Source organism: Endocarpon pusillum, assembly GCF_000464535.1.
Source record: "Endocarpon pusillum Z07020 unplaced genomic scaffold scaffold2726, whole genome shotgun sequence".
In the NCBI taxonomy this organism is placed as follows: Eukaryota; Fungi; Ascomycota; class Eurotiomycetes; order Verrucariales; family Verrucariaceae; genus Endocarpon; species Endocarpon pusillum.
The window spans coordinates 49297-71395 of NW_006916229.1; the positions used below are offsets into that span (position 1 = coordinate 49297).

At 50.5% G+C, this 22099-nt stretch overlaps 9 protein-coding genes across 9 annotated transcripts; 5 read left to right on the top strand and 4 right to left on the bottom strand.

Moving 5' to 3' along the window:
- Window positions 1-78: 78 nt before the first annotated feature.
- On the bottom strand, window positions 79-1225 carry EPUS_07540 (uncharacterized protein; the record flags this gene model as incomplete). The annotated part of the gene is made up of 2 exons (XM_007803778.1): window positions 79-805; window positions 855-1225. The coding sequence occupies 2 exons, from the start codon at window positions 1223-1225 to the stop codon at window positions 79-81; spliced, it is 1098 nt and encodes a 365-aa protein (XP_007801969.1).
- A 138-nt stretch (window positions 1226-1363) lies between these two features.
- Window positions 1364-3307, top strand: EPUS_07541 (uncharacterized protein; the record flags this gene model as incomplete). Its single annotated transcript, XM_007803779.1, has 1 exon — window positions 1364-3307. One exon carries the CDS (start codon window positions 1364-1366, stop codon window positions 3305-3307), a length of 1944 nt encoding a protein of 647 aa, XP_007801970.1.
- A 927-nt stretch (window positions 3308-4234) lies between these two features.
- On the bottom strand, window positions 4235-6889 carry EPUS_07542 (uncharacterized protein; the record flags this gene model as incomplete). The annotated part of the gene is made up of 1 exon (XM_007803780.1): window positions 4235-6889. The coding sequence occupies one exon, from the start codon at window positions 6887-6889 to the stop codon at window positions 4235-4237; it is 2655 nt and encodes an 884-aa protein (XP_007801971.1).
- Window positions 6890-7882: 993 nt separating this feature from the next.
- Window positions 7883-9452, top strand: EPUS_07543 (uncharacterized protein; the record flags this gene model as incomplete). Its single annotated transcript, XM_007803781.1, has 2 exons — window positions 7883-7981; window positions 8040-9452. 2 exons carry the CDS (start codon window positions 7883-7885, stop codon window positions 9450-9452), a joined length of 1512 nt encoding a protein of 503 aa, XP_007801972.1.
- A 2224-nt stretch (window positions 9453-11676) lies between these two features.
- EPUS_07544 (uncharacterized protein) lies at window positions 11677-12903 on the top strand (the record flags this gene model as incomplete). Its single annotated transcript, XM_007803782.1, has 2 exons — window positions 11677-12497; window positions 12573-12903. The coding sequence occupies 2 exons, from the start codon at window positions 11677-11679 to the stop codon at window positions 12901-12903; spliced, it is 1152 nt and encodes a 383-aa protein (XP_007801973.1).
- A 1011-nt stretch (window positions 12904-13914) lies between these two features.
- EPUS_07545 (uncharacterized protein) lies at window positions 13915-14801 on the top strand (the record flags this gene model as incomplete). The annotated part of the gene is made up of 2 exons (XM_007803783.1): window positions 13915-14350; window positions 14575-14801. 2 exons carry the CDS (start codon window positions 13915-13917, stop codon window positions 14799-14801), a joined length of 663 nt encoding a protein of 220 aa, XP_007801974.1.
- Window positions 14802-16233: 1432 nt separating this feature from the next.
- On the bottom strand, window positions 16234-17220 carry EPUS_07546 (uncharacterized protein; the record flags this gene model as incomplete). Its single annotated transcript, XM_007803784.1, has 1 exon — window positions 16234-17220. One exon carries the CDS (start codon window positions 17218-17220, stop codon window positions 16234-16236), a length of 987 nt encoding a protein of 328 aa, XP_007801975.1.
- A 1198-nt stretch (window positions 17221-18418) lies between these two features.
- On the bottom strand, window positions 18419-19094 carry EPUS_07547 (uncharacterized protein; the record flags this gene model as incomplete). The annotated part of the gene is made up of 2 exons (XM_007803785.1): window positions 18419-18766; window positions 18837-19094. The coding sequence occupies 2 exons, from the start codon at window positions 19092-19094 to the stop codon at window positions 18419-18421; spliced, it is 606 nt and encodes a 201-aa protein (XP_007801976.1).
- A 1338-nt stretch (window positions 19095-20432) lies between these two features.
- On the top strand, window positions 20433-22037 carry EPUS_07548 (uncharacterized protein; the record flags this gene model as incomplete). The annotated part of the gene is made up of 1 exon (XM_007803786.1): window positions 20433-22037. One exon carries the CDS (start codon window positions 20433-20435, stop codon window positions 22035-22037), a length of 1605 nt encoding a protein of 534 aa, XP_007801977.1.
- Between the last annotated feature and the right edge of the window lie 62 nt (window positions 22038-22099).

The window sequence follows — 22099 nt, forward strand, 5'->3', positions numbered from 1 at the left end:
TTTCGATAATACCGGAAGGATGTCTTCGCGACTACGCGCCACCGCTATGCAAAGATATTCCAGTCAATGTCGTTCGATCTAGAAGACTTCATCACTGATCCTCCCTGGTGACGATTCTGCTGCTACAACTGTCGCCAGCTCCCTCGTTGCAGGTTGGCCTTGTCCAGTTTTTTCTTTGTCCACAAAGCAACCTAGGCCAGCAAAAGCTCGGAGCAGACTTTCATCGTAATATGCCTGGAAATCGAAACCTCCGGCTCTAGTGCGGGTGTCATTCTTTGCTTTCGTAAGACGCATCGAAGGATAATCAGCCCGAAGCTCATAATAGTCTCTGGTGGTTGCCATGCCCATGAAAGGGTCATAGACCTTTTCTGGAGATGGTGCGCGAAGTTTCCTGAGCCCTTTGACAAGCCCAGATGGATCTGAAACTGGACCATCATCATGAGTAACTTCCATTGCACCAGCTTTGACGTCCCTACATCCAGCAGCTAGTCCTAATGTATGTGACTTTCCAGCAGTCAGTGTATGAAATTGATCGTCCTCGTACGTTTGTTGAGCGGCCTGACGCCTCAAATTTGCTTGCTCTTTCTGGAGTATTTGACAGCTTTCGAATTGCGCAGCTGCATTGCGCTCGAGAACGGCGTTTGCCTTGATGATATCTGCGTTCGCCTCTTTGTATTTGTTGAGTGTCGCTTCCGTCTTCTTGACGTCGGTTTTCAGAACTAGGTTCATGATCAACTCCTCTCTCTGTTCTAGGAAATCGTCCCAAGCACGTTTCGAGTAGAACTCCTCTTCACGACGGTTGAGACTGCGAAGTCAGCATTGAATTATAATAAATGCAATGGCACGAGCCGTACATAGCCATGACTCTCTTGCGGATGTCAACTTCTCTCTCTATAGCTAGGTCTTCAAACGTTTGTACTCGGTAGTCGCCTCGTCGCGGTATGACACCTCGGGCGGCGAATGTGCATCCTGCAATAGGACATCTCTTCTGGGTAGAAGTGATGCGGTCCACGCATCCTTCGCAAATGCGGTGATAGCATTTGGTATTTATTTTGAAGCGTAGATTCTTCTGGAGATATGTGGAATTCTTGCAAACAGGGCAAATGTCTTCGTCATTCATGGCGTTAGCAACATTCTCGCCACGGAGGGACATGGAGGCGAAGCGGTGTTTGAGAATCTCACCATCTGCCTCGCTTGCGATGTGGCCATTTTGCATGCCGGACATGAGCATGAAGAAATGAATGGGTGCAGTGTGTCCAGAAGGACGGCGGCCTCACACTGCTGACTAATTCAGGCTCCCACCACCACAAACCTTATTTCCTCGCCAAACAGATGTTTCACAAACCAAAGTCACTTCTCGCTCATGGATGACTCGGGCCTTGCAGAGATCGAGCGACAACGTAAAGAGCTCGAAGTAAACATCAATAAGCTTCGAAAAGCTCTGCAGCATTGGCAGACCTGCGAGATTGAATACGAAGGACTGAGAGAGGAAATCGCCAGCCTCCCAGACGGAAGCAATACCAATGATGTGCTGGCGATTGCAAGAGACTTTGGAGCAGAGCTTGTGGATGAAAGGGAGTTGCAAACCATTGTAGGTGGACAAGAGTGTCCTCGATCTCAAGATCAAATAGTCGATTTACTGGCAAAGAGAGTGGACTACGTTTCACGAAATGCTCGCACCATCGAAAAGCAGATTTCTGATGCCCAGAAGAAGAGGAATGCGATATTGCTTGCCAAGGACCCTGACTATAGAGAAGATGCTGGGCTACCACTTACAGACATTACCGAGGAGTTAGACGACGACGGCAATGTTGTTTCCAGCAAAGTCGAGACACCAGGATCTACAGCGCCGCAGCTGGTTGAAGTGTTGAAAAAGGCCGGTGTGAAGGACTTATTGGAGCAGGACGGCATTGTCACGACTACAAAAAGGCAAAGTAATGGTGCTGAATCAATGTCGAAAGGAGAAAGAGCCATGGAGTCATGTTCGAGGATTGAACCAAGTACGCGGAAGGAGCCCGCTGCTTCCGGAAATCGTCTCGAACGACAAGCCGAACAGGACTCCACATTAGACAATAGCCTGACTAGAAGCAGAGGGGATGGGAACGGAGGACACAGAAGTTCTCCTGCCTCTTCGGAAACCACCAGACAAGGCTCAAGCCAGGAGAATGGGACTCATGTTATTGCCGCGCCTGTCTCGCTTACCTCCAATGCTGGCCTAGATAAGACAGGGGAGAGCAATGACAATGAAAGGCTTACAGCTACTCATCCCGACGATACGCCTGAGGAAGCTGCGCTCCGCCGTGAAATGATCCAGTATGGATTAGGGGAAGTGGGTGCCATTGTGGCTGAATTGGACTTGGAGGAGAACGAGAGCAATGTCTCCTTCGGCAGTGACTTTGACGAGGACGATGTCGAGGACGATGTCGAGGACGAAGATGAATCAGAAAACGAGAGTGGCATGGTCAAGCATCCTGCTCTGAGCAAGAAATATCTCGAGAAGATGAGGGAGCTAGAGGAGAAGCACGGCATAAAAGGAATGCAGAACCTGGGACCCGATGCAACCAGACTACCACAGGAAGTCCGGAAGGAGCTCGAAAGACCTCCAGCTGCTGAAGCAGCACGAAAAGCTGCACTCGCTCGAGTGGCAAAATCAGACGTCAGTACGGAGCGCACTCCTGGACAGCCAGACCCAGAGCCAAAATCATCAAAGCCAAGGAAGAAAGTCGCTTTCGCTGATGACTTGGACATTGCACATGAAGCAAGCCCACAATCTCTTTTTAAAGAAGTACCTATACCCAGAACCCGGCTCGTACAACCAAGGTTGGTCGAACCCGTCAAGAACTCTATTGTGGAACGACAATCGACAATCGAGCCTCCTGACAGAACTCAACCAACCGTACAAGCCGTGGCGAGAAAGCCTTCGAGATTCATAGCCGCTCGAGAAGCCATGCCACAAACCCCCTTACTACCACCTTCTCCTACCTCCCAACTCCCACAACACCCTCTCAGGAATGCCTCAAAATCACCAATGCCACCCAACACAATTCATACGGACAGCATTATTGAGCGAGTGCCAAGCTCCAAAGCCAGCCCACCCAATCCTGACGATCTTGACGAAACAATCCATCGTCAAGAGATCGCTGGTGAGTACTACAAGATCCGTAACCGCATGATCCAACGACAAGGAGGATTCGTTGGCGACGGCGAAGCGGATAATTACGGCGAAGAGATGACGCCTCTCCCTACGATCGATGAGAATGGAAAGGAGAAGAAGATCAGTAGGTTCAAAGCTGCTAGATTGAGATGAAACAACTAGAAGAGCACTTGCGGAGCAGCTCAGTAACGTTCCATACCCCCTTCCAGCTCTCTGCAACAATATCTCCTTATGACTCCAATCTGCACCTCAGCATCCTCGCATAACCTCCTCATCTCATTTCCTACACCCTTATCTCAGCCTTCCGTCCTCTCACCCCACGCACACAATCGCCCTACATGATCATCCCCCCCTCTCTTTTCCCCATCCATCCCAGTCTAACTCCACAACCCTACCCCAGCCTAATCCCTTCTCCCCTCTCCCCTCCTCCTCCAACCACACAAACGGAACGTCACCAAATCATTACAGCAAAGGCAAAATCCACGAAATGAACAGCTAAACCTCTTTCAACCTGTCATTTCGCACTCGACGTTGAATTCCAAGATGAAGCCTCGCGCCCCCCAAAAAAGGGGCAAGGGCAAAGGGCTCTCTGACGCCATGTCCGTTCCTTCCTTCTCCCTCTCCTTACAGAGAGAAGAAAAGGAAGGATTTTCGTGGACTTGGCGATTCGTTTCACCCTTTACAGTTCAGATATTGTCAACATGATTCGTGTGTGCATGAGTGAGAGTTTCTGCTTCACATGTGATATGTTGCTGAAGGCGGTAATTTGTACGGGTAATTCAGGGTATTTATTTTTGTTCTATTGAGGGTGGCGTCGTGATCAGAGAGCCGCAGTGTGTTGGAGTGGAAGCATTTTCGCTCACGTAGATAAGCGACAATTTGTTAACGAAGTGTATTCCAACAGAAGAGGTCTAACCGAAGCCTGCCTGGCCTATCCAGGTGGAATGCTGAGTAGGGCAAGAAGCTTGTGAATTAAGAAAAGGACGGACACGAACGCCATAGCCATATTCTCAAACAATGCCCATGATACCCAGTACTCCACCATTCTCGCCCATCCGCCCTCTCTCTTCCCAAAATCTATTACTCCGTCCCTTCCACAGCATCACCCTCACTGCCATCATCACTTCCACCATCGTCCTCCTTTCCCATCCTCCCCAACACCTCCCTCAGCCCAATCACCGTAACCTCCACCTCTTCCTCACTCATCTCCAACCCACTCCCTCTCTGTCCCTCCACGACGTCATACAGCCTATAAATCATATCCGCCAACCGATCACACTGGCCCTGCAACTTCTCAATCTCGCTACTCAACCTCCCCCTCTTCGCACGACTCAGCCTCGGGTCTGTCTGCTGATACTTCGCCTGCGCCGTCGCCAACCTCGCTTTCAGATGCTCATGCTGATCGTGCAACTCTTTGAGGACGATTGCCAGGGCAACGCCGGGGGGCTGTGCAGGTCGGAGAGTCGGGTCGGGGTTATCGCTGGTTGGGGAGACGGGGGTGTCAGAGACGGGGATAGGTTTGGGGACTACGATGGTCTTTTTCTCGGCGCCGCAGTTGGCGTTGCTGTGATTGGTGGTCGTGGAGGTGAGACGGGAGCAGACGATACAGTTTACGGCGTCGTGGGGGTTGACGCTGTGGATGACGTGTTGGGCTGCGTCGGTGAGGTGGATGTTCACTTCCGGTGCTTGAGAGGTTGTTGCTCCGGCGGCTGCGGCTGTTGATGTTGGCTGGGCGATAGTGATGTCTGGGATGATGAAGCCCGAGGTCATGTTTTCGTGTTCAAAGACTGTCGTTCGACGGCGGCGGCGGGAAGTATTGGATGCGGCGGTGGAGTTTGGATCTGAGTTACGACGAGCAGTCTGTGACAGAGGACATGAGGCTTGGTCTGTAATGTCTTCGGAAATATCCTGGTCGTAAGCCTGCTGGGACATGCTCTCCTTCTCTGCTCGGACTCTAGCAAGGACTGCAGCAGCAGACTCAGAGTTGAAGTCCCGTCGGCTGACATCTTTCATGGAAGATTTTCGCGGAAGCGTTGGTTGATCTGTGGTTGTTGATGCTGCTGTCATTTCATGCAACCTATGACTGGCAGAGCTGGTCGCTCCATGATTTTCTTTGCCATGCTTGCGCTTCTTTGCGTCAACCCTCTCCGCTTCGACCATGTTTCGAAGATCCAAAAGATATTGTGGTACAGGTTGGGTGCTCAGATAGGTGACATCCTGAGTCCGCGTCTGATCTCGTGCCATATTTTGGCGGTCATTGTTACCACTTCTGGTAGTTGTCTCCTCAATCACGACTTTCTTGCTATGTCTTGCATTGCCGGAAACTGCGTATTTCTGTGAATCTGATCTATGAAGGATAGAGCTACTCTTAACAGCACTCTCGTGTCTCTGTGGTGGTGGTGCCGACATTGGTCGGATCTTGACAGACTCGGTTGGTGTCAGGGAGAATAGGTCTTCTTCCTGGCGCTCCTTGACTATCTTGGATACCTCGTTGTTGACTTGGACAGAGACATTTGTATGTCGTCGCTTCTGTGGGGAAATCTGCTCTTGATGATGTTGCTCGTGTTGACGAGATTCGAGAAATTGCGCATATCCCGTGCGCAGCTCCACATTCTCCTTGCGCAACCTGTCATTATCCACCTTCAAATCTCTTTTCTCCGCTTTGAGAACCAAATTCTTCGTTTTGAGTTCTTCAATAGTTTTCTGAAATTCCCTAGTGGCCGCCTCTAAATCCTTGACTTTCCCTTGCAGAAAGTTCAAGGATACAAAGATGGCCTTCTCATCATCAGGAATTGGCACTGTATCAATTGCTTTATGAAAAGGAGCTCGTGGTGTTTGCGCGAGAGCCGGATGGGAGGCGAGACGAATTCTCCCTGGAGTCCTATCCTGAATTGTTCCTGACATCAACTGGGATAGGTTGGGAAGATCTGGCAGAGCGTATGACTGGTTGACATCTGCCATGTCGGTTGCAGTATTGGTGCTGTTGGCACGAAGCTGATTCGATGGATCACGCTTCGAATGACTAAATCGCGTAGTCTTAGTGATGGGTGCAGGCTGAGTAGGTCGATCGTCGTTCAGGAGTGATCCATCATACATCTCTGATGCTCGGGCATTGATTTCCCCTAGTGTCTTTCTCTTGGCTTTGGACGACACATCAGAAGACTTAAATGACTTGAATGGTACCGATGCTGGATCACGATTCTCTTTCTGCGAAGCCATGCTCGCAAGTCTGATCTGCGCGTCTTGACGAAGATTACGAGCTTGGTCGTTATTGCTCGTCCTTGATGCACGTCGATGTGTAGAGAGTGGTGGAGAGTACATGACCCTGTATTCACCGATCATGGCATTGGAAGAGTGAATGCTATCATCATTCCTTGAGTCTTCCATTGCGTCGCGCCCATGTCTGCCTCCTCTACCAATCTCTATGCTGATATCAGCTGCGTCAGAGCCACTTTCAGAGCCTTCGGAAAAGGCAGCTTTCGCGGCTTTCATGTCAATCTGGTATGCTTTATTCTTGGGACTCTCGTGATTGTCCTTTGGAGGTGAGTTATTTAGAAGTCCGGTGGATACAAGGGCTTCATTTTCAGGATCAAAGGAGCCACGCGTACCATCACCAGCCGAGCCATGGCTAACGACAGATGAGATGGTTGAATTGGGTCTTCGCTCCTCCCAGTTCCTGCGACTCAGAACCGTACCGAGACGTGGAGGATCTGGATGCTGAGGAGAGGGTGCCATTGTGGTGGGAGTGATCAGCAATAGAGCTGGTCAAGAGGCATCGAGCAAGTGGTGTGCAAGCTTCAGTTCAAGTATGAAGAACCGTAGTGTGCTGTGTCAATGCTGATATATCAATGTTTGGTTGGAAGTGTTTGACTTGCAAGCTCTGGATTTCAATTGTTTACTGATCACCCCTTCTGGGACTAGTGCCGACCCCGCCGTGGCTACTAGTACTACTACGTACTAGTACCCTAGACCTATGCCAAGCCCTTCCCAATCAGAACCACCGCGGGTGGTAACGGCTCTAGTAACATATACTAAGTAGTAATCGTAATCGTAATCGTACCCGCCCCTCTCATCATTATTGTTTCATCCGAGATTGAACATGTGTGTGTTATTACTCCATTATTCTGAGGATGTTACTGGAAGATATGTGTTGATATGTAAGATGCCTACTACCTAGCTCTCGATGCGAGCAAGTAGAAGGTGAAATTGGGGAAGCCCTCCCAAGTTTCCCAGAACAACTTTGCATGTGCTGGCTGTCTTTTATTGCCTCATCTTGCAATACATGACCTACTTACTTGAAATTACGAGAAATGTTACTCGGGAATCATCGTTCTGAGCGCTTCGGCCGGACAGGTCCAGCCCCACACCGTATCAAGTCGTCATCCGTAGCTCTGGGCTACCCAGTACAAGGGTGCTGGGGGCTGAGCCGGGCTGCTAGTTACATAGCCGCGCTGCCTTGGAGGATCATTGAGCAAGCCTTTCTCGATGTTTCATTGTCACCAATTTCAGAGGATATTCGTCGAACAGTATCTATCAAAGCGCAGACCAAGTGTTCGAACACTGAGGATACTTCTTCACCGCAGACTTGACGGTTGCTGCCCACGAAGACGGGCTCATGTCATGTCAGGACTGACTGGTTACTAATCAACCCTCAATGGCAAGAGTTGATGCTCTGCTGCCAGACAATTGATCACTCTGCAGACTCGATCGCTTGATCAATCGAACAAAATGTATATGCCAGCAGAGTTTTCGTTGCTGCATCATAGCCAGTTCAAGCGAGACGCTCAGCAAGAGTCCGCACGCGATTCCAGAGTCATATTCCTTTCTGTTAGTTTAGAATCGCGGAATAGCATTCCAACGGCACGTGCTGATTACTCCTTCTCAGGTCTCCGCAGCTGCACTCATCTTCCTCACTGTTGTCTTACTATCATACACATACATCAGACGCCGCGGTGTGCACCGAAAGCTCCCACCATCAAGAACCAGTTGGCAGTTTTGGAGAACACGCAACAAATCGTATGGCCAAGTATCAACGCACGATCGGTCGCAGAGTTATTCCGGAACTCCCACTACTACCAACGACAGAGCCACCTCGGAAGATGAGTCCGCTGCGCGCTCAGCTGTCGAGGCTGGTGTGGACAGAAATACCAGTGTTAGAAGTGTTATGACACTGCCTGCATATTCCCAAGCCCCAAAGGAGTCGGAACAGGTTATTGGTCGCGAAGGTGAAAGAGCAGGAATGGACACCGTCGTTGAATTCCCTGAAACCGTAGATGAAGAGGAAGCCAGACGGGACGAGGAGATGGAGTCTTTATACCAAATTCGGCTGGCAAGACGGCGGGAAGTGGAAGAGCGAGAACGAAGAAGACAAGAAAGAAGAGAAGCGCGGGCCAGAGGCGACTTCGAAAGGCTTGAGGAGCTCAGATTACAATCCAGGCTCAGAGCCGAAGCGGCGAATGCAGGCTCAACCACTGACCTGACAGCAGCAACAATGTTAGCCGAGCACCAATCTCGTGGGCGGGATCGACGAGTATCGAGCGTCTCGTATGCCGACGTGGGCCATGTTCGACATGATGGCAGCCGCCTCCGAGCTAACAGTGAAGATTCCGAACGGGGCGGCTTACTCGATGGTGCTGCTCCTATGGGCGAAGGTCCAAGTCAAGGTCCAAGTCAAGGTCCAAGTCACAGCCGTGTTGCATCCGGGTCTTCCTCGTTCTTCTCATTCCTTCCGCACCCTCGACTGCGCGGGCGTTCCCCTAGCTCTCTGAGCATCTCGACAGCAGCGTCTGAGCTGGACACTCCGCAGCCTGTTCTGATAACACCGCCTGCTGTCCACGAACACGTTCGGAGTAGTAGCGGCCAGAGAAGTCCGCGCGGATATGATTTGGCCCACAATAGGACCTCTTCATCTTCTCCAGCAATGCCGAGCTTCACAACAGAAATCAGCGGCGGGTCGGATGACGTTGGTGAATCCCATATTCCACCTCCTCTGGGTCCCAGTCCTCCAGCCATGGCTCCGCCTCCCGAATACGATGACCAGTGGGGTGATGCACCTGCCTACATATCTCCAGTCCAGGATAGAGATGTTGCGGCTACCTCTAGCTTCCCGAACAATCACATTGGACTCCATGATGAGGCGATACCAAGCAGAAGGGACGGCCCTCCTATGAGGATAGCCAGTAAGGCTCCAAGGCTTCCTCAGATTGACACCCTCCCTAGCATCAGCGTCGAAGGAGCCACAGAACCAAACACACCTGCAAGTCCTGTGAGAAGGCAAGGCACATCTGTGGAGCCTTGAATGAGCATTTTAGTTTGCGATCATTTGGTCCAGTCTTGACTAGCGTTGCAAATCCTCGGCGGCATATAATGTAGTTATAAAGCTCAGATATCTGGATATACTCTCATGGCGATAATGTAGGCATGAATGTGGCAAGGCTGGCGCACGATTTATGGGATGTTACATATAAAGATCAGCTAGACAAGCTATAGTGGGGTATTTAATACAGGATCAGTGACATTGATCAATGAGTCTCAGGCACAACTGATACATCTCTGTTGAAGAAAACTATAAGGCGGTGGTTTGGTGAACAAAGGTCAGCCAGTCGTTGAGTTATTTGCAGATGATAACCAGCACCTCTGGATCGATAGAGGACGCTGTAATAGCAGAAGCACTGTTGGATGTTTCCTTTCATGTATCTTGCCAAGGGCGTTGCTACGTTTAACCTTTCAGCAATTTTCCTGAATATCTCTTGAGACTTAGCATATTTCGAATGAATCTTTCTTGGAGTACCAATAAGGAACAAAAGTCTCCAGATAGTGCTAGTCTTGATTGAGAGCCCAGGAATATCAGTGTTGTCGACCAGTTTATGATACAAGGGCTACAAGGCTCACGGCAAGCGCTGGCCAGCTTGTATCAACAGTCTGTTCTCCTTCGTTCTCTTGTTGCATCCCTTAACATCACCACCACCTACTTTCTACCTTGTACAAATGATCGCCGTTTCTTTTATCTGACCATCTCACCCCATCCTACTTGTGATGAATTTGCAACACCTGCTGTTGAACGACGGTACTTCACCGGCCCGATCCCATATGAAATACTGCTCAAGCTTATGGAGCTCGTTGATTACTTCACGCTGCTGAGGTGTCAAGCGATCAGTAGATTTATGTTTCAGCTTACCTCACTTTTTCCTTGGACCAGATGGCGGACTCCGTCACCTCCCACGTGAGTCATCTTACAAGCATCCTTGGACATTCTTGACATGGATGCTGATCCATCGAAAGATCCCTGTGGGGCACTCGAGAAGCGTATTGAAGCAATGTCGAAGAGGCACATCAAAATGGAGGTATGAGACATGGATAGCACATCTAGAAGAAGTGTAAAGAGTTCCGGGCAGTATTGATAGTATTGCCGGACGGACAATTTCGTAGGTCAGGTTACAACACCTTGGTCAAGCTCACAATCAGCAGCAGCAGAGATTGCATGATATCTGCACACGCACAACACTGCGGCGATACCTGCATCATCTGCATATTCTCCAGCATCGCACTACCCTTCTCATGTCGTCGCACCCTTCTGCTATGAGATGAGATTCCAGCGGAGCAGCATAGGCTTTCCCACCATCAAAAGCACAATGAGGACCAATGCATCCTGATTCGTCAGTACGTTGAAGAGCACATCTGTAGCTTACCAGACCGATTTCTCCCTGTTCAATATATGTTCATCAATGTTGTGTATGAAAGACTTAGTAGGACTCCGATTTAGCGATCGGCTTGTCCTACATTCAGACGTGAGCTTGTCCATTGCCTCCTAGCACCAAACAACAATACAGGCATTAGGATCGCCGTAATCAATTTCTTCTATTCAAATACATAGTCAAGATGATATCACTACGGACTCGCTAAATGCGCAGAATCCCAGATGGCCTTTCCTTATCTTAGTGCTCTACGTAATATGTTGAGTGCTTAAGTAGCAAGTTACTCCATACACAAGAGGAGTTGCCCCTGTTGATCTTCGCCTTGGGACGAGTGCCAAGTCCACGTTCCTGACCCGTAGTACAGTATCTGGCGCTAAGTAGATATACTACTTGTTCATTCGGTGCTGGTCCTCCAAACCACGGTTGGCTTAACCAGAACGGGCATTTTTGGCAGGGATTGAGGCGCCCCTTTTTTTATTCTGATTACTGGCTACCACTAATAGCGAGCCAACTGCTCGAGTCTACCACAAGCCCACGAAGCGCCTTGTTCGTCAACGCTCCTTTTTTCTTGTTCGTTGTACCATTTCCCCGTCCGCGTTGCGCTGCGAGCACGCTGTCACTCTTTTTTGTGTTTTGTTGTTAAAGAGGACTTCTTGAAGAAGTCATCTGCCACTTCGTGCAATCGGGCACAACGTCACTCATTCCAGAGCTTCTCGCGTGCTTCAAATTTGTTTATACCACATTTCTACCAACTCCAGCATCCACTGCTCAGCAGCTCACCTTTGGTACTGATACATCCAGCTAGTAAAAGCTCCGTACCTTTTTACCATGCATATTTCAACACTCTTTGGGGCACTCCCCGTTCTCATTGCGATCCTTACACCCACTACTTTTGCGCAAACATGGTCTTTCTGCAACCCCATGAACCAGACCGGTTGCCCCAACGACATCGCTCTCGGCATCTCGAACTATAGTATCGATCTTACATCGCAAATAATGTCGACCGATGTCTGGAACACCACCGCTGGAACGATCAATTATGACTTTAAAGAAGGGGCACAATTTATCATCGAGAAGAAACTCGAGTCTCCTACCATTCAGTCCAATTTCCATATCTTCTTCGGACAGGTCGAGGTCATCATGAAAGCTGCTCTGGGCCAGGGTGTCGTTAGTTCAATTGTGATCCAAAGTGACGACTTGGATGAGATCGATTGGGAGTGGATTGGTGGGAATCAGACCCATGTACAGACAAACTACTTCGGCAAGGGCAATACAACTTCCTACGACCGCGCCATTTGGCATGAAGTGCAGACTCCGCAAGAGCTCTACCACAACTACACCACCGACTGGCAAAAGGACAAGACTGATTTCTACATTGACGGTCAAGTTATTCGAACACTCAAGAAGGAAGAGGCGAACGGAGGCAAGAATTACCCGCAAACTCCTGCTGATGTTCGTCTGGGTATCTGGCCTGGCGGAGATCCCAAAAACAATGAATACACTATTGAGTGGGCAGGAGGAGCGGTAGACTACGAGCAGGCACCCTTCACCATGGCTGTCAAGAGTGTTCGTGTTAGCGATGCCAGTACTGCGACAGAATACCACTGGAGTGACCAGACTGGAAGCATGGAAAGTATTGAGGTCATCAAGTAAGTCCTTATCCTCCGAAGCGCTTTTTTGGTTCTCTGCATCAGGAGCGCACACTGACCTGTACCTCCTCTCAGTGGCACAAAACGTGCCTTTGGTCTTGATGGCAACAACAGCGTCTCCCCCGCGCAGACTGCCGCCCAGCGCTGGAGAGCACTCTCCGATACTGCCAAGATCGCCATCTTCTGCTCCGTTGGTGGTGTGCTACTCGTTGCGATGGGCATTATGGCTTTCTGCTGCATCAAGCAACGAAGGGCTGGCAAGAAAGAACGTGTCCTTGCTGATGCTGAATTCGAAAAGGGCACCGCAGAGCTGCTCGCTTTTAGAGCGGAGATGAACCGCCAGCGGGCCCTGCGGATGCAGGACACCAAAAGTGGCCTAGGCGGGAATGGCTATCAGAAATTCTGAGAGGTAATAGCTCTGGTAGTGACCGAGAAACGATGCTTGAAAGGTCAGGTGATTGGGTATGACGACATTGGCGCATGGCTGGCCGGGCTGTCTTTGCTAGACGTTTAGTCTTCTATCCTCCCCTTCCGCACTTTCTCCGCGGGTTTCATATGTATGAATAGCGGCCTGCACTAGGGGAAACTCCATTACAATCACTTCACAAGTGTTTGTGTCTGGGCGTATATTTTCAGCGGTTCGTCGGATCCAGAGACCCTCTTCAGGATTATCAACCTGAGATGACATCAACGTACAAGACCAATCTGCCATTCACACTATGTTACTCGAGTATTACCCATTACGTCGCTTACCGCCCAGTAGCTGCCCAAGTAGCTGCCCCGTAGCTGCCCCGTCCAAGGGCCAAGGCATCCCGATGAATCCGGTCTCTCTTCCCCAGACTGATCTACCGTAGGATGCATGATGAATCGTCGATCAGGCCACTCCACCCCTGAAACGATGCCCCACTTTTTAAGCTGGAGCCAATCGTCATCTCTGTCAAGAATCTGGGGTCATTTGGGTGTGGTCCGTGCGGTGTATGTGGTGATTGGTTCTTTGTCTGTGAACACTCAACGGCCCATCCAGTCCCATCTGCCCTCCCTTCAACTCAACTCTCCCTCCCGTCTACTCTGCCACGTTTCCATTTCTTCTCCTCTCTTGAGCTGCTGTGTTCTTAACTCCCTCTTTTGTGTGTTGCTGTCCTTTGTCACCAACTTACCATCGGCTTTTGAGTATTGGATTGCCTTCTCACGACGTTCCTCCCTTCAGACAATCTACCCCTCCAACCTGAAACGACCCCCCGGGCCTCAATAGCTTCCTTTGTGTTGCAACACTGCACTGAAACTCGATCATTCGTTGGGCGTCAAACTGAGCTGAAAGACACGTTTGTGTATCTTCGGAATACAATCGTCTCCTTTCCTGCAACGACCGATTAGACGCCTAAATCTGATATCCGACTTGCTCCTCCAGACTTCTACGATGTCCGAACAACCCCCCCCTTTGCCACCTGGTTCTGGACGTCGACGCTCCTCCATCACAGAAATGTTCATCCCTCGGCCTGCTGCAGGCACTTATACCTCATCTTATTCTCCTCCGAACCCCTCAACTCCAATGGGCAATACTCAGGGCAACCGGCGTGGCATGTCCATCACAACACTCGGCTTGGGCGGAAATAGTCCCAACAGCCAGAATTCTCCTCTCAATGCCTTCGCAAAGCAGCGGCGAGCAAGCGTGGCCTCATCGGCCTCAGGCAGCCCCGAATTTAAAAACAGTTTCGAAGACAGTGCTGTGATCGAGGAGGATCATCAGAGCGGGGGGCCGACCAACACCCCAGCCTCACCAAGTTTTGCAAGACGGGTTAGCTTTGGAGCACAAGCTCTTCGGGATGTGAGGAGCACCGGCGCAGCACCGGCTGGTAGGCCTCCTTCTCTTTTTCCTACACTACACGAACAGCCAGAAAATGAGTCTCCTCGTAATGATGTTTCTTCCAACAATTCAAAGGCCACGACTAGGGGTGGGAGTCGAGGTTTGTTCCTTTCCCGCTCCTTACGCCGCTGCAACGTTTCGTGCCTCAATTCCCCGGCTGACAATGTTTCACTGTTTCACTATTTTGCACCCGTTATACTGACCATCTTATAGGTGAGGGCTTCAATTGGTCTGAGGCACTTCGTGATCGAACCAGACGCCAGCCTTCCGCTTCGGCTAGCGGTAATCCTTTTCAACCTCGTCAACGAGCAACTTCCATCAGCACCATGGAACCACCTAAAGAGATGCCCAAGGCACATGCACCACCTTTGACTGCCAAGTTGGGCAAGCCTGATCCACTTGGAGAGAGAATGCTGCGAGGAGACTTCATGATGGACTAGTAAAGAAGATGGCATGCATGGGAACTTGGTGATCATTAGAGATGATGATATGATCCGGAACGCAACGGCCGTTTCCTCGGCTTGGTTGTCGCTCAATCCTTCTAAATTGCACGGATTCTCATTGCACAGCTTACCGTTTCTGGCTGTATTGACACGAAGAAGTCTTTCTGCTTACAGCTTTTATCCAACCCTTGGACGTATCGAATGACTCTGCTGTTGCGAAAGCTTTCGTGGGATGACTTGGTGGTGAAGATCAAAGGTGACGGGTCGATTGTTTATGTGGAGCTGAGCAGCCTCAGGCACACAGTCGCTTCCAACTATGTATCTTTGCAGAAAGGCGTCCGTGACAGGACGAAATATCAGAGTTGAAGCTACAGACGTGTGTAGTTGTGTACCCTGTTATGCTTTGGGATGGTAACACCTTGTGACTCGTCTGCCGGGCTTCTCTATTCGAACGCATACATACATTCGACTTCCGACACTATGCCATAAACTACTGGTGAGTAGGGACGACTGCGATGGTGAGACTATATCTTCGGGATCAGCCTGAAACCGATGCAAACGAGTCAGTCTCGACCGGCCCTCAGCGACAACGCTGATGAGACCCTATACCCGCGAAAGATCCCCACTAGCGATGTGATACCGTACTAAAATCTATCCTGTTCTGGTCGCCTCGCTTCTCTACATGAAGAACCTAACGTACGTAGTAGTAGGTAGTCGTGCTTACCACCCTCCCCTCCCTTCGAGAAATACTTACCGAAGTACTACTTGAACCTCACTTGAATTCCTTCATTTTCATCTCCAACTACTGTCCGCCAAGCTGACCTCTTAAAAAAATCGGAAATTAAATATTTTTCATTTCTTCTTAGAATAAATAACACCAAGATTTCAATCCTGGTGGGTTGGTGGTGGTGCTGCCCCTTTTATCATGGACCACATACGGCACACAGGAGAGTAGGCGGCGGGCGACGGGCGGTAGGAGATCCGTATAACAGATTCGCAGGTGAATGGAGGGGCTGGAGAGTATGGGGACGTGTAATGGTGAATGCGAAAGGGTAGGTCAGGGGGGAGGGGGATTTCCATATAGACGGCTATCTGTCTGTACATTCAACCGTATCGAGATGTGAAAGGTTCATACTTACAGGTAGCGCGGAACGCGAGGGATGGGCGGGGAAACATAAATACTACGAGATCCCGACATGATTTCACAGGTTATTCTTTCCCCCCATTCTCCCTCCAGGCCGAGGGTGGGGGCGGAAAAATTGAACGTATCGAGAGAAGAGAAAATTGTGGTGAGGTTTGTGGGGACGAGGTGGAGGACAGGGGGAGAAATGAGAAAGGGAAGGGAAGGCCCCAAGGAAGTGAAAAAGGTTTCATATTGTCTCACACACTAGCTCTGTAAGCATTGCTGTCGCTCCTGATGGTTGTCCTGTCACGCGGCAGGAGCACCACGTCCGGTAACGCCTGGGCCCCTTCCACCACGACCATCCCAGCCCGCCCTAGCGCCAGCACCAGCACCAGCACCGGCACCGCGCCCGTCTCTGCCAACCCTACCACTTCTGTTGCCCGAAGGAAGCGACCCACCACGCGGAAGAGTCATCAGACCATCAAAAAGCGGAGCGTTTCCCTCCGCATCAGCACCACGCTCTTGTCGTTGCTGTAGTTGTAGCTCGAGAGCAGCAGTAGCCTCAGCAAGTCCAAGAGATCCTGGCCGGGGGTGGAGGCTGCTGGTGGAGGCAGAAGCGGTAAGCTGAGGTCGCGGTCGTGGTTGGGGCAGAGGCGCTCTGGGGGGCCGGGAGACTTCTCCTTCGGAGGAAGCAGACCGCGATGGTTCACGCATAGAAGCCGTTGCGGGCACGGATGAGAGTGTGGCTCTCCAGTTACCCAGTAAGGGACCGCGGGACTCTTGGGTCTGCTGGTGGGATGGCGGGCGGGGAGCAGAGGACCGTCCAGAACCGCTTGGTGCGGGTGCGGCTGTCCAGTTACCCAGTAAGGGACCGCGGGACTCTTGGGTCTGCTGGTGGGATGGCGGACGGGGAGCAGAGGACGATCCAGAACCGCTTGGTGCGGGTGCTGTTTCCCAGGGATTGAAGTCGGGTTGGATCTGCTGTTGGGATAGAGGGCCGGGCGGAGAAAAGAATGGGGGCGGTGGTGCGGGTCCGAGTGTACTCCCTCGGATGCCATGCCAGCGGCGTGGGACAGGTTCAGTCGGCTGTAGTGATGGAGAGAGGAGTCCTGGCGGCAGATTTTGGGGTGGTGGTCGTGATCCTGGTCCTGGACGTGGTGTTGGTGGTGCTGCTGAGTCTTGTGCGGTGCCAGCGGGAGAAGGACTGGGGGCAACGGGGTTGGCTGGCCTTGGTGGTTCCTGTCTCTGTTCATCGCCGTCGTCGTAGCGGTCCCATTGTTTCTGGGCACCCATCCCTTTTTTTTGGTTTTTTTTTTGCGGTTCTTGTGCTTCCCGTGCTAGGAGAGAGGCAGAGAAAGGGAAAGAGAGGAATCCAATTGTCGCAGAGGCTACAATTAGAACAGCAACTAGCTAAGAAGAGTACCGACAATATTCTCTATTAAATAGTCATTCTCCAGCCAAGAATCAGAGAGCTGAATCCAATAGATTGAGGAGAAAAGGGGCAGAGTGATTATGAAATATATGAGGAATAAGATACACCTCGCATGAACCACACACGTGTCATGATGAATGGTGAGGGAACAGGACATACCCACTTCTTGACACAGATGCTCGTCTTCTTAATGCAAGCCTGTTTGAAGGGGTCGGCCCCTGCAGCCCATCCAAGCCAAGAAAAGGGGCTTGTCAAGGAGGAACTTAGGGCGACTATAAACACTAAACGCGGGTCGGAACCTGACCGAACCGTTAGCTTGTCAGACTCCGTGTGGGACAAGGCCGAAGGGCCGGTGTCAGGGCATGGCCGACTGTGCCAGCTATGGGTACAGCTTGAATCAGCAGAGAGAGAAATGTTATTGCATTAGTAAGTTATTGGATTTATGGCCTCGGTCTTGCCTCTGTCGTCCTGCCACCTGTCATGCCGCCTGTCATGCCGCGTGATGGAAGCCGGACCCTCGAGACGCTGCATACCTGTAGTCACACCAGAACCTCTGATATTCGGAGAATAAACCTGTTGGTGTTCTTGAAGGATAACACTACATATGGAGACTCTTTTTGGATTGACGACGGCTCTAAATAGAGTTATTAAAGCGATACCATATTGACCGAAGAGGGTCTCTAATATCCTTTCCGGAGGTCGAGCTGTATTACGCGACTTGACAGTATCCGTGCCCGGACTCGTGCTTCATTGGCTTTCAGCCCGCAACTGTTTGCTTGAAGTGGATTGAGATAAAGTGGAAGAAAAATGGCTGGCTGTAGGGTAATGAAAGGTGTGGCGCCCAACACTGTGCTCTCGCTTGAGCTCTGTTGCATCTTGGAAGTTGCGTAACCCCGAGGACTGAATGGTAAAGAGTGTGTCAGCCAGCAACCAGTCAAGATTGACTAGATTGCTTGAGAACGTTGTCATGATGTTCAAGTCAAGATAGAATGCAGGCGTTCAAGCGTCAATTAGAAAATTGAAAGGAGGCGATGTGGAAGAGATGGAGAATAGCTTCGACTAATCCCACCAAGGATCTTCCAAGAGTTCGTCCACCGTTGCCCTCTTAGCTGGATCAAGGTTCATCATCCGACCCACGAATCTTTTGAGGTTAGAGTCGAGATTTGGGAAGTCCTCCTCGACCCAAAGAGCGAAGGGTCTCCTTGGCTTGTCCTTAGAGAAGCTACGGTTCAAGGTCATCAAGGCCAGGCACCATTGATCGTTGTCGATGTGTTCCAAGAGCCCCAGGGGCACTGGTCCAAAATAGGAGATCATTCGCTCCAGCACTTCCACCTCTGGCTCAACGCCTTCCACCAGTTTCTCTCTGTCGAAACCAAAGATATGAAGTCTCAGCACAGCATGGATGCACTGTGGGTGGAGCGTTCAGTGAGGCCCGGTGTAACGGAGCTGGAACAGAGAGGTCGACGGGAGCACTTACAACAATCCCAAAAGAGAACACGTCTGATGCTTTGGTAATGCCAATTCCCGCCTGGGCTTCAGGACTGCGCCACATGACGTTACCAACCTGGATTCCTGTGATATGCTCACCGTTCCTGACTTTGGCGGCGCTCTCTGGATCAGCCAGATTGACCCTTGAGATATCTACTTCCCCGTTGGGCTGCAGCCTGTACTCAACCACGACGTTGTCTGATTTGACGTCTGTGTAGATCAGTGACTGCACCGTGCCCTCGTACATAGTTGAAGCTAGCGTACCCGTATGGACCCAATCATTATCATGAAGTTCTTTGAGGCCACTCAAAACGTCACGCAGAATCCTTTCGTCTGAGTTATTGGGATTTCGCGACTCTTAACAAAGCCGAGCAGATCCTCGGGGAGATATTCGTAAACGAGAATGGATTCATTTTCACTTTTGATAGTGTCAACAGGCAGACGAACAAAGAGGCTGCTGCGTAAATCATGGCGCAATATTTGTGTCTGCTCCCAGATGGCTGGCGAAACAGGTTTCAGCACATAGTTTTTTGGTTGGTAATAGAACATTGCTTATCAGCTCATCGATCATCTGGTATCCTGGAGCTTTGAAGTGTGTACCTCGCAAGGCTAATACTATGATTAGGATTTGTATGGGGTCGAAGTACTCTCTGGACCACATATTTGCAGCCGGACTGGGCAACGTGTGCTCTGGATGCATTGGCCATACTTACTGCGCTGCAACGCATGCTCACTCCGGACAAGCAAGAAGAGAATCGAGGTGAGAAAGTAACAGCTAAAGAAACGGACTTTCGGTTGTTGTAAGAAATCAACAGAACGATTGAGTTTCCAAGCCATGATAGTACTCATTGATATGCTTGGAGTTTACCAGCCTTCTCAAGGAACCGCTCTGGGGGTACATAAACTGATGATATTGATGATATCGGTGACCAATCGTAGTACACGTGTACACTAACTAGGTTACTCATGTTGAGGTAGAGCTAGGCTCGTTGGTCTGCATGAGGCCGATATGCATCAACTGCGGACGATTATCAATCATCACACCGGATCAAGCAGATCACAGATACTGTACAGTAGAGTTCGGCAGCACCACTGCGGAGTACGTCAATTGCTATGCACCCCACTTGGGCGCAAAGGGTTATACAAGGCCTGGGTATGGTGATCGGGTGCCAAAGTGGAGAGCTGGCGGTCGTCAGGGTACGCATGAAATGGGTTGGCGTGGAAAACAAGTCAGTAGAGCTCCAAACGCCTACAGTCAGCGATTTTGCGCTTGCATTGTGGGGGCTGATTCTACCCTACGTCAGTCATATTTCAGGGCGGGTATGGTGGGTACAAAGATCTCTTCAAAGTAGCGTCAGAGGTGAGCACGTGGGGTCAATGGCCTTTGTGGCGCCCCGGGAGAAATGTCTATCGTCATGGGCTGAGCTAGAGTACACCATATTTGTTGAAACTTGCAACGAAACCGAGGTGAGATCTGGGGAGGACGAGCTATATCAAAGCAATATGCGCACGTCGACTACAAATATTGGGTGGAGTATCCTTCCCTTTGATTCCAATCTCCTTCTCTTGTTGATGTAGAGCAACTATGGCCTCTCCTCCGAAACTGCCGTGTCGGTTAGGTGCCTTGATCAATTTCATCCCTCTGAACGAAGAATCGCCAATGTCAACTCGTGGCCAGCGGCTGCCCGACATACTTCATCAACGATCTAGCTTGACTTTCGGTCTTCGTGAGCGCAGAAGCTCATGCACCAGATCTGATGATGAAGCCAGGGGACCGCGCGACGAAGTGCACCGATTATGGCTAGGGGATATTGACCTACGAAGAATGGGCTCTGTGCATGAGATCTTGATGACTCCGCAGATGAGAAGCATGAGGTTGATTGGGAACAGTAATCCCAGGTACAAATGGCAGCAATATTACAAAACGAAGGAGGAGCTCCAGAGCATGAAGAAGCCCATTCGAAAGTACTATGAGCGGAATAATTTCCTAATTACGCAATACCTCTATATCGACAGGTTGCTGGACTCCTCGTTGCCGCATTCGTTGATACAAGAATACAATCAGCCAGCAAGTATAGGGGTGCATGTACCTCAGACCATATCAGAGGAGCCGCAATCCGCACGTACCAACCAGTCCTCACAGGATGGAATGCTGAGTCCGATCATGAGTGGAGACACACAGGGACGGGTGAAGAGGACGCCAAAGAATCTGTATAAGCTCTCGGATGAGAGCACACCGTTATTGGGGGACAATGAGTCGTATCCAGATATCTGCTACGATGAAGACGAGGGCGTCGACAGTGGAAGTCCTATTGTGACTGTAGCCCTCTACATCAACCTGACAGCCAACTTTGTCCTCCTCGTAGGCAAGATTGCGGTCATTGTATTGACCTCTTCTCTCTCCGTCCTCGCCAGTTTAGTGGATGCGGCGTTGGACTTCCTCAGCACCGCAATCGTCTGGGTCACAACCAAGCTCATTGCCCGACAGGATCAATACGCATATCCCATTGGGAGGCGAAGACTCGAACCAGTCGGGGTGCTCGTCTTCTCGGTCATCATGATTACATCTTTCTTTCAGGTCGCGTTGGAGTGTTTCAGTCGCTTGACCTCTGGAGATCACAGCGTTGTCGAGCTTGGGACACCGGCAATCTGTATCATGGTAGGCACCGTGGTTATCAAGGGCTTTTGCTGGATATGGTGTCGCCTGATCAAGAACTCTAGTGTGCAGGCACTTGCTCAAGACGCCATGACTGATGTGGTGTTTAATACCTTCAGCATCATTTTTCCTCTGGTTGGATTCTACGCCAACATATGGTGGCTGGATGCTCTCGGTGGCCTTCTTCTAAGCTTCTACGTCATGTTTAACTGGGCATCCACTTCGTCGGAGCACATCCGAAATCTGACGGGGGCTGCTGCCACGGCTGATCAAAGGAACGTGCTCCTCTACCTTACCATGCGCTTCGCAAAGTCAATCAAGTACATCCAAGGCTTACAAGCCTACCATGCAGGCGACAAACTGAACGTGGAGGTAGATATCGTGCTAGACGAAGACACAAGTCTCAAGGATAGTCACGATTTGAGTGAAAGCTTGCAGTATGTTTTAGAGAGCGTGCCGACAGTGGATCGAGCCTTCGTTCATACGGATTACTTGGCTGTAAACTTGCCTAGTCACATGAACCAGCAGGAATGATGGTTGCGCGTTTTACAATCTTACCGGCACGGTAATCATCATGCCTGTGGATTTCACATCCA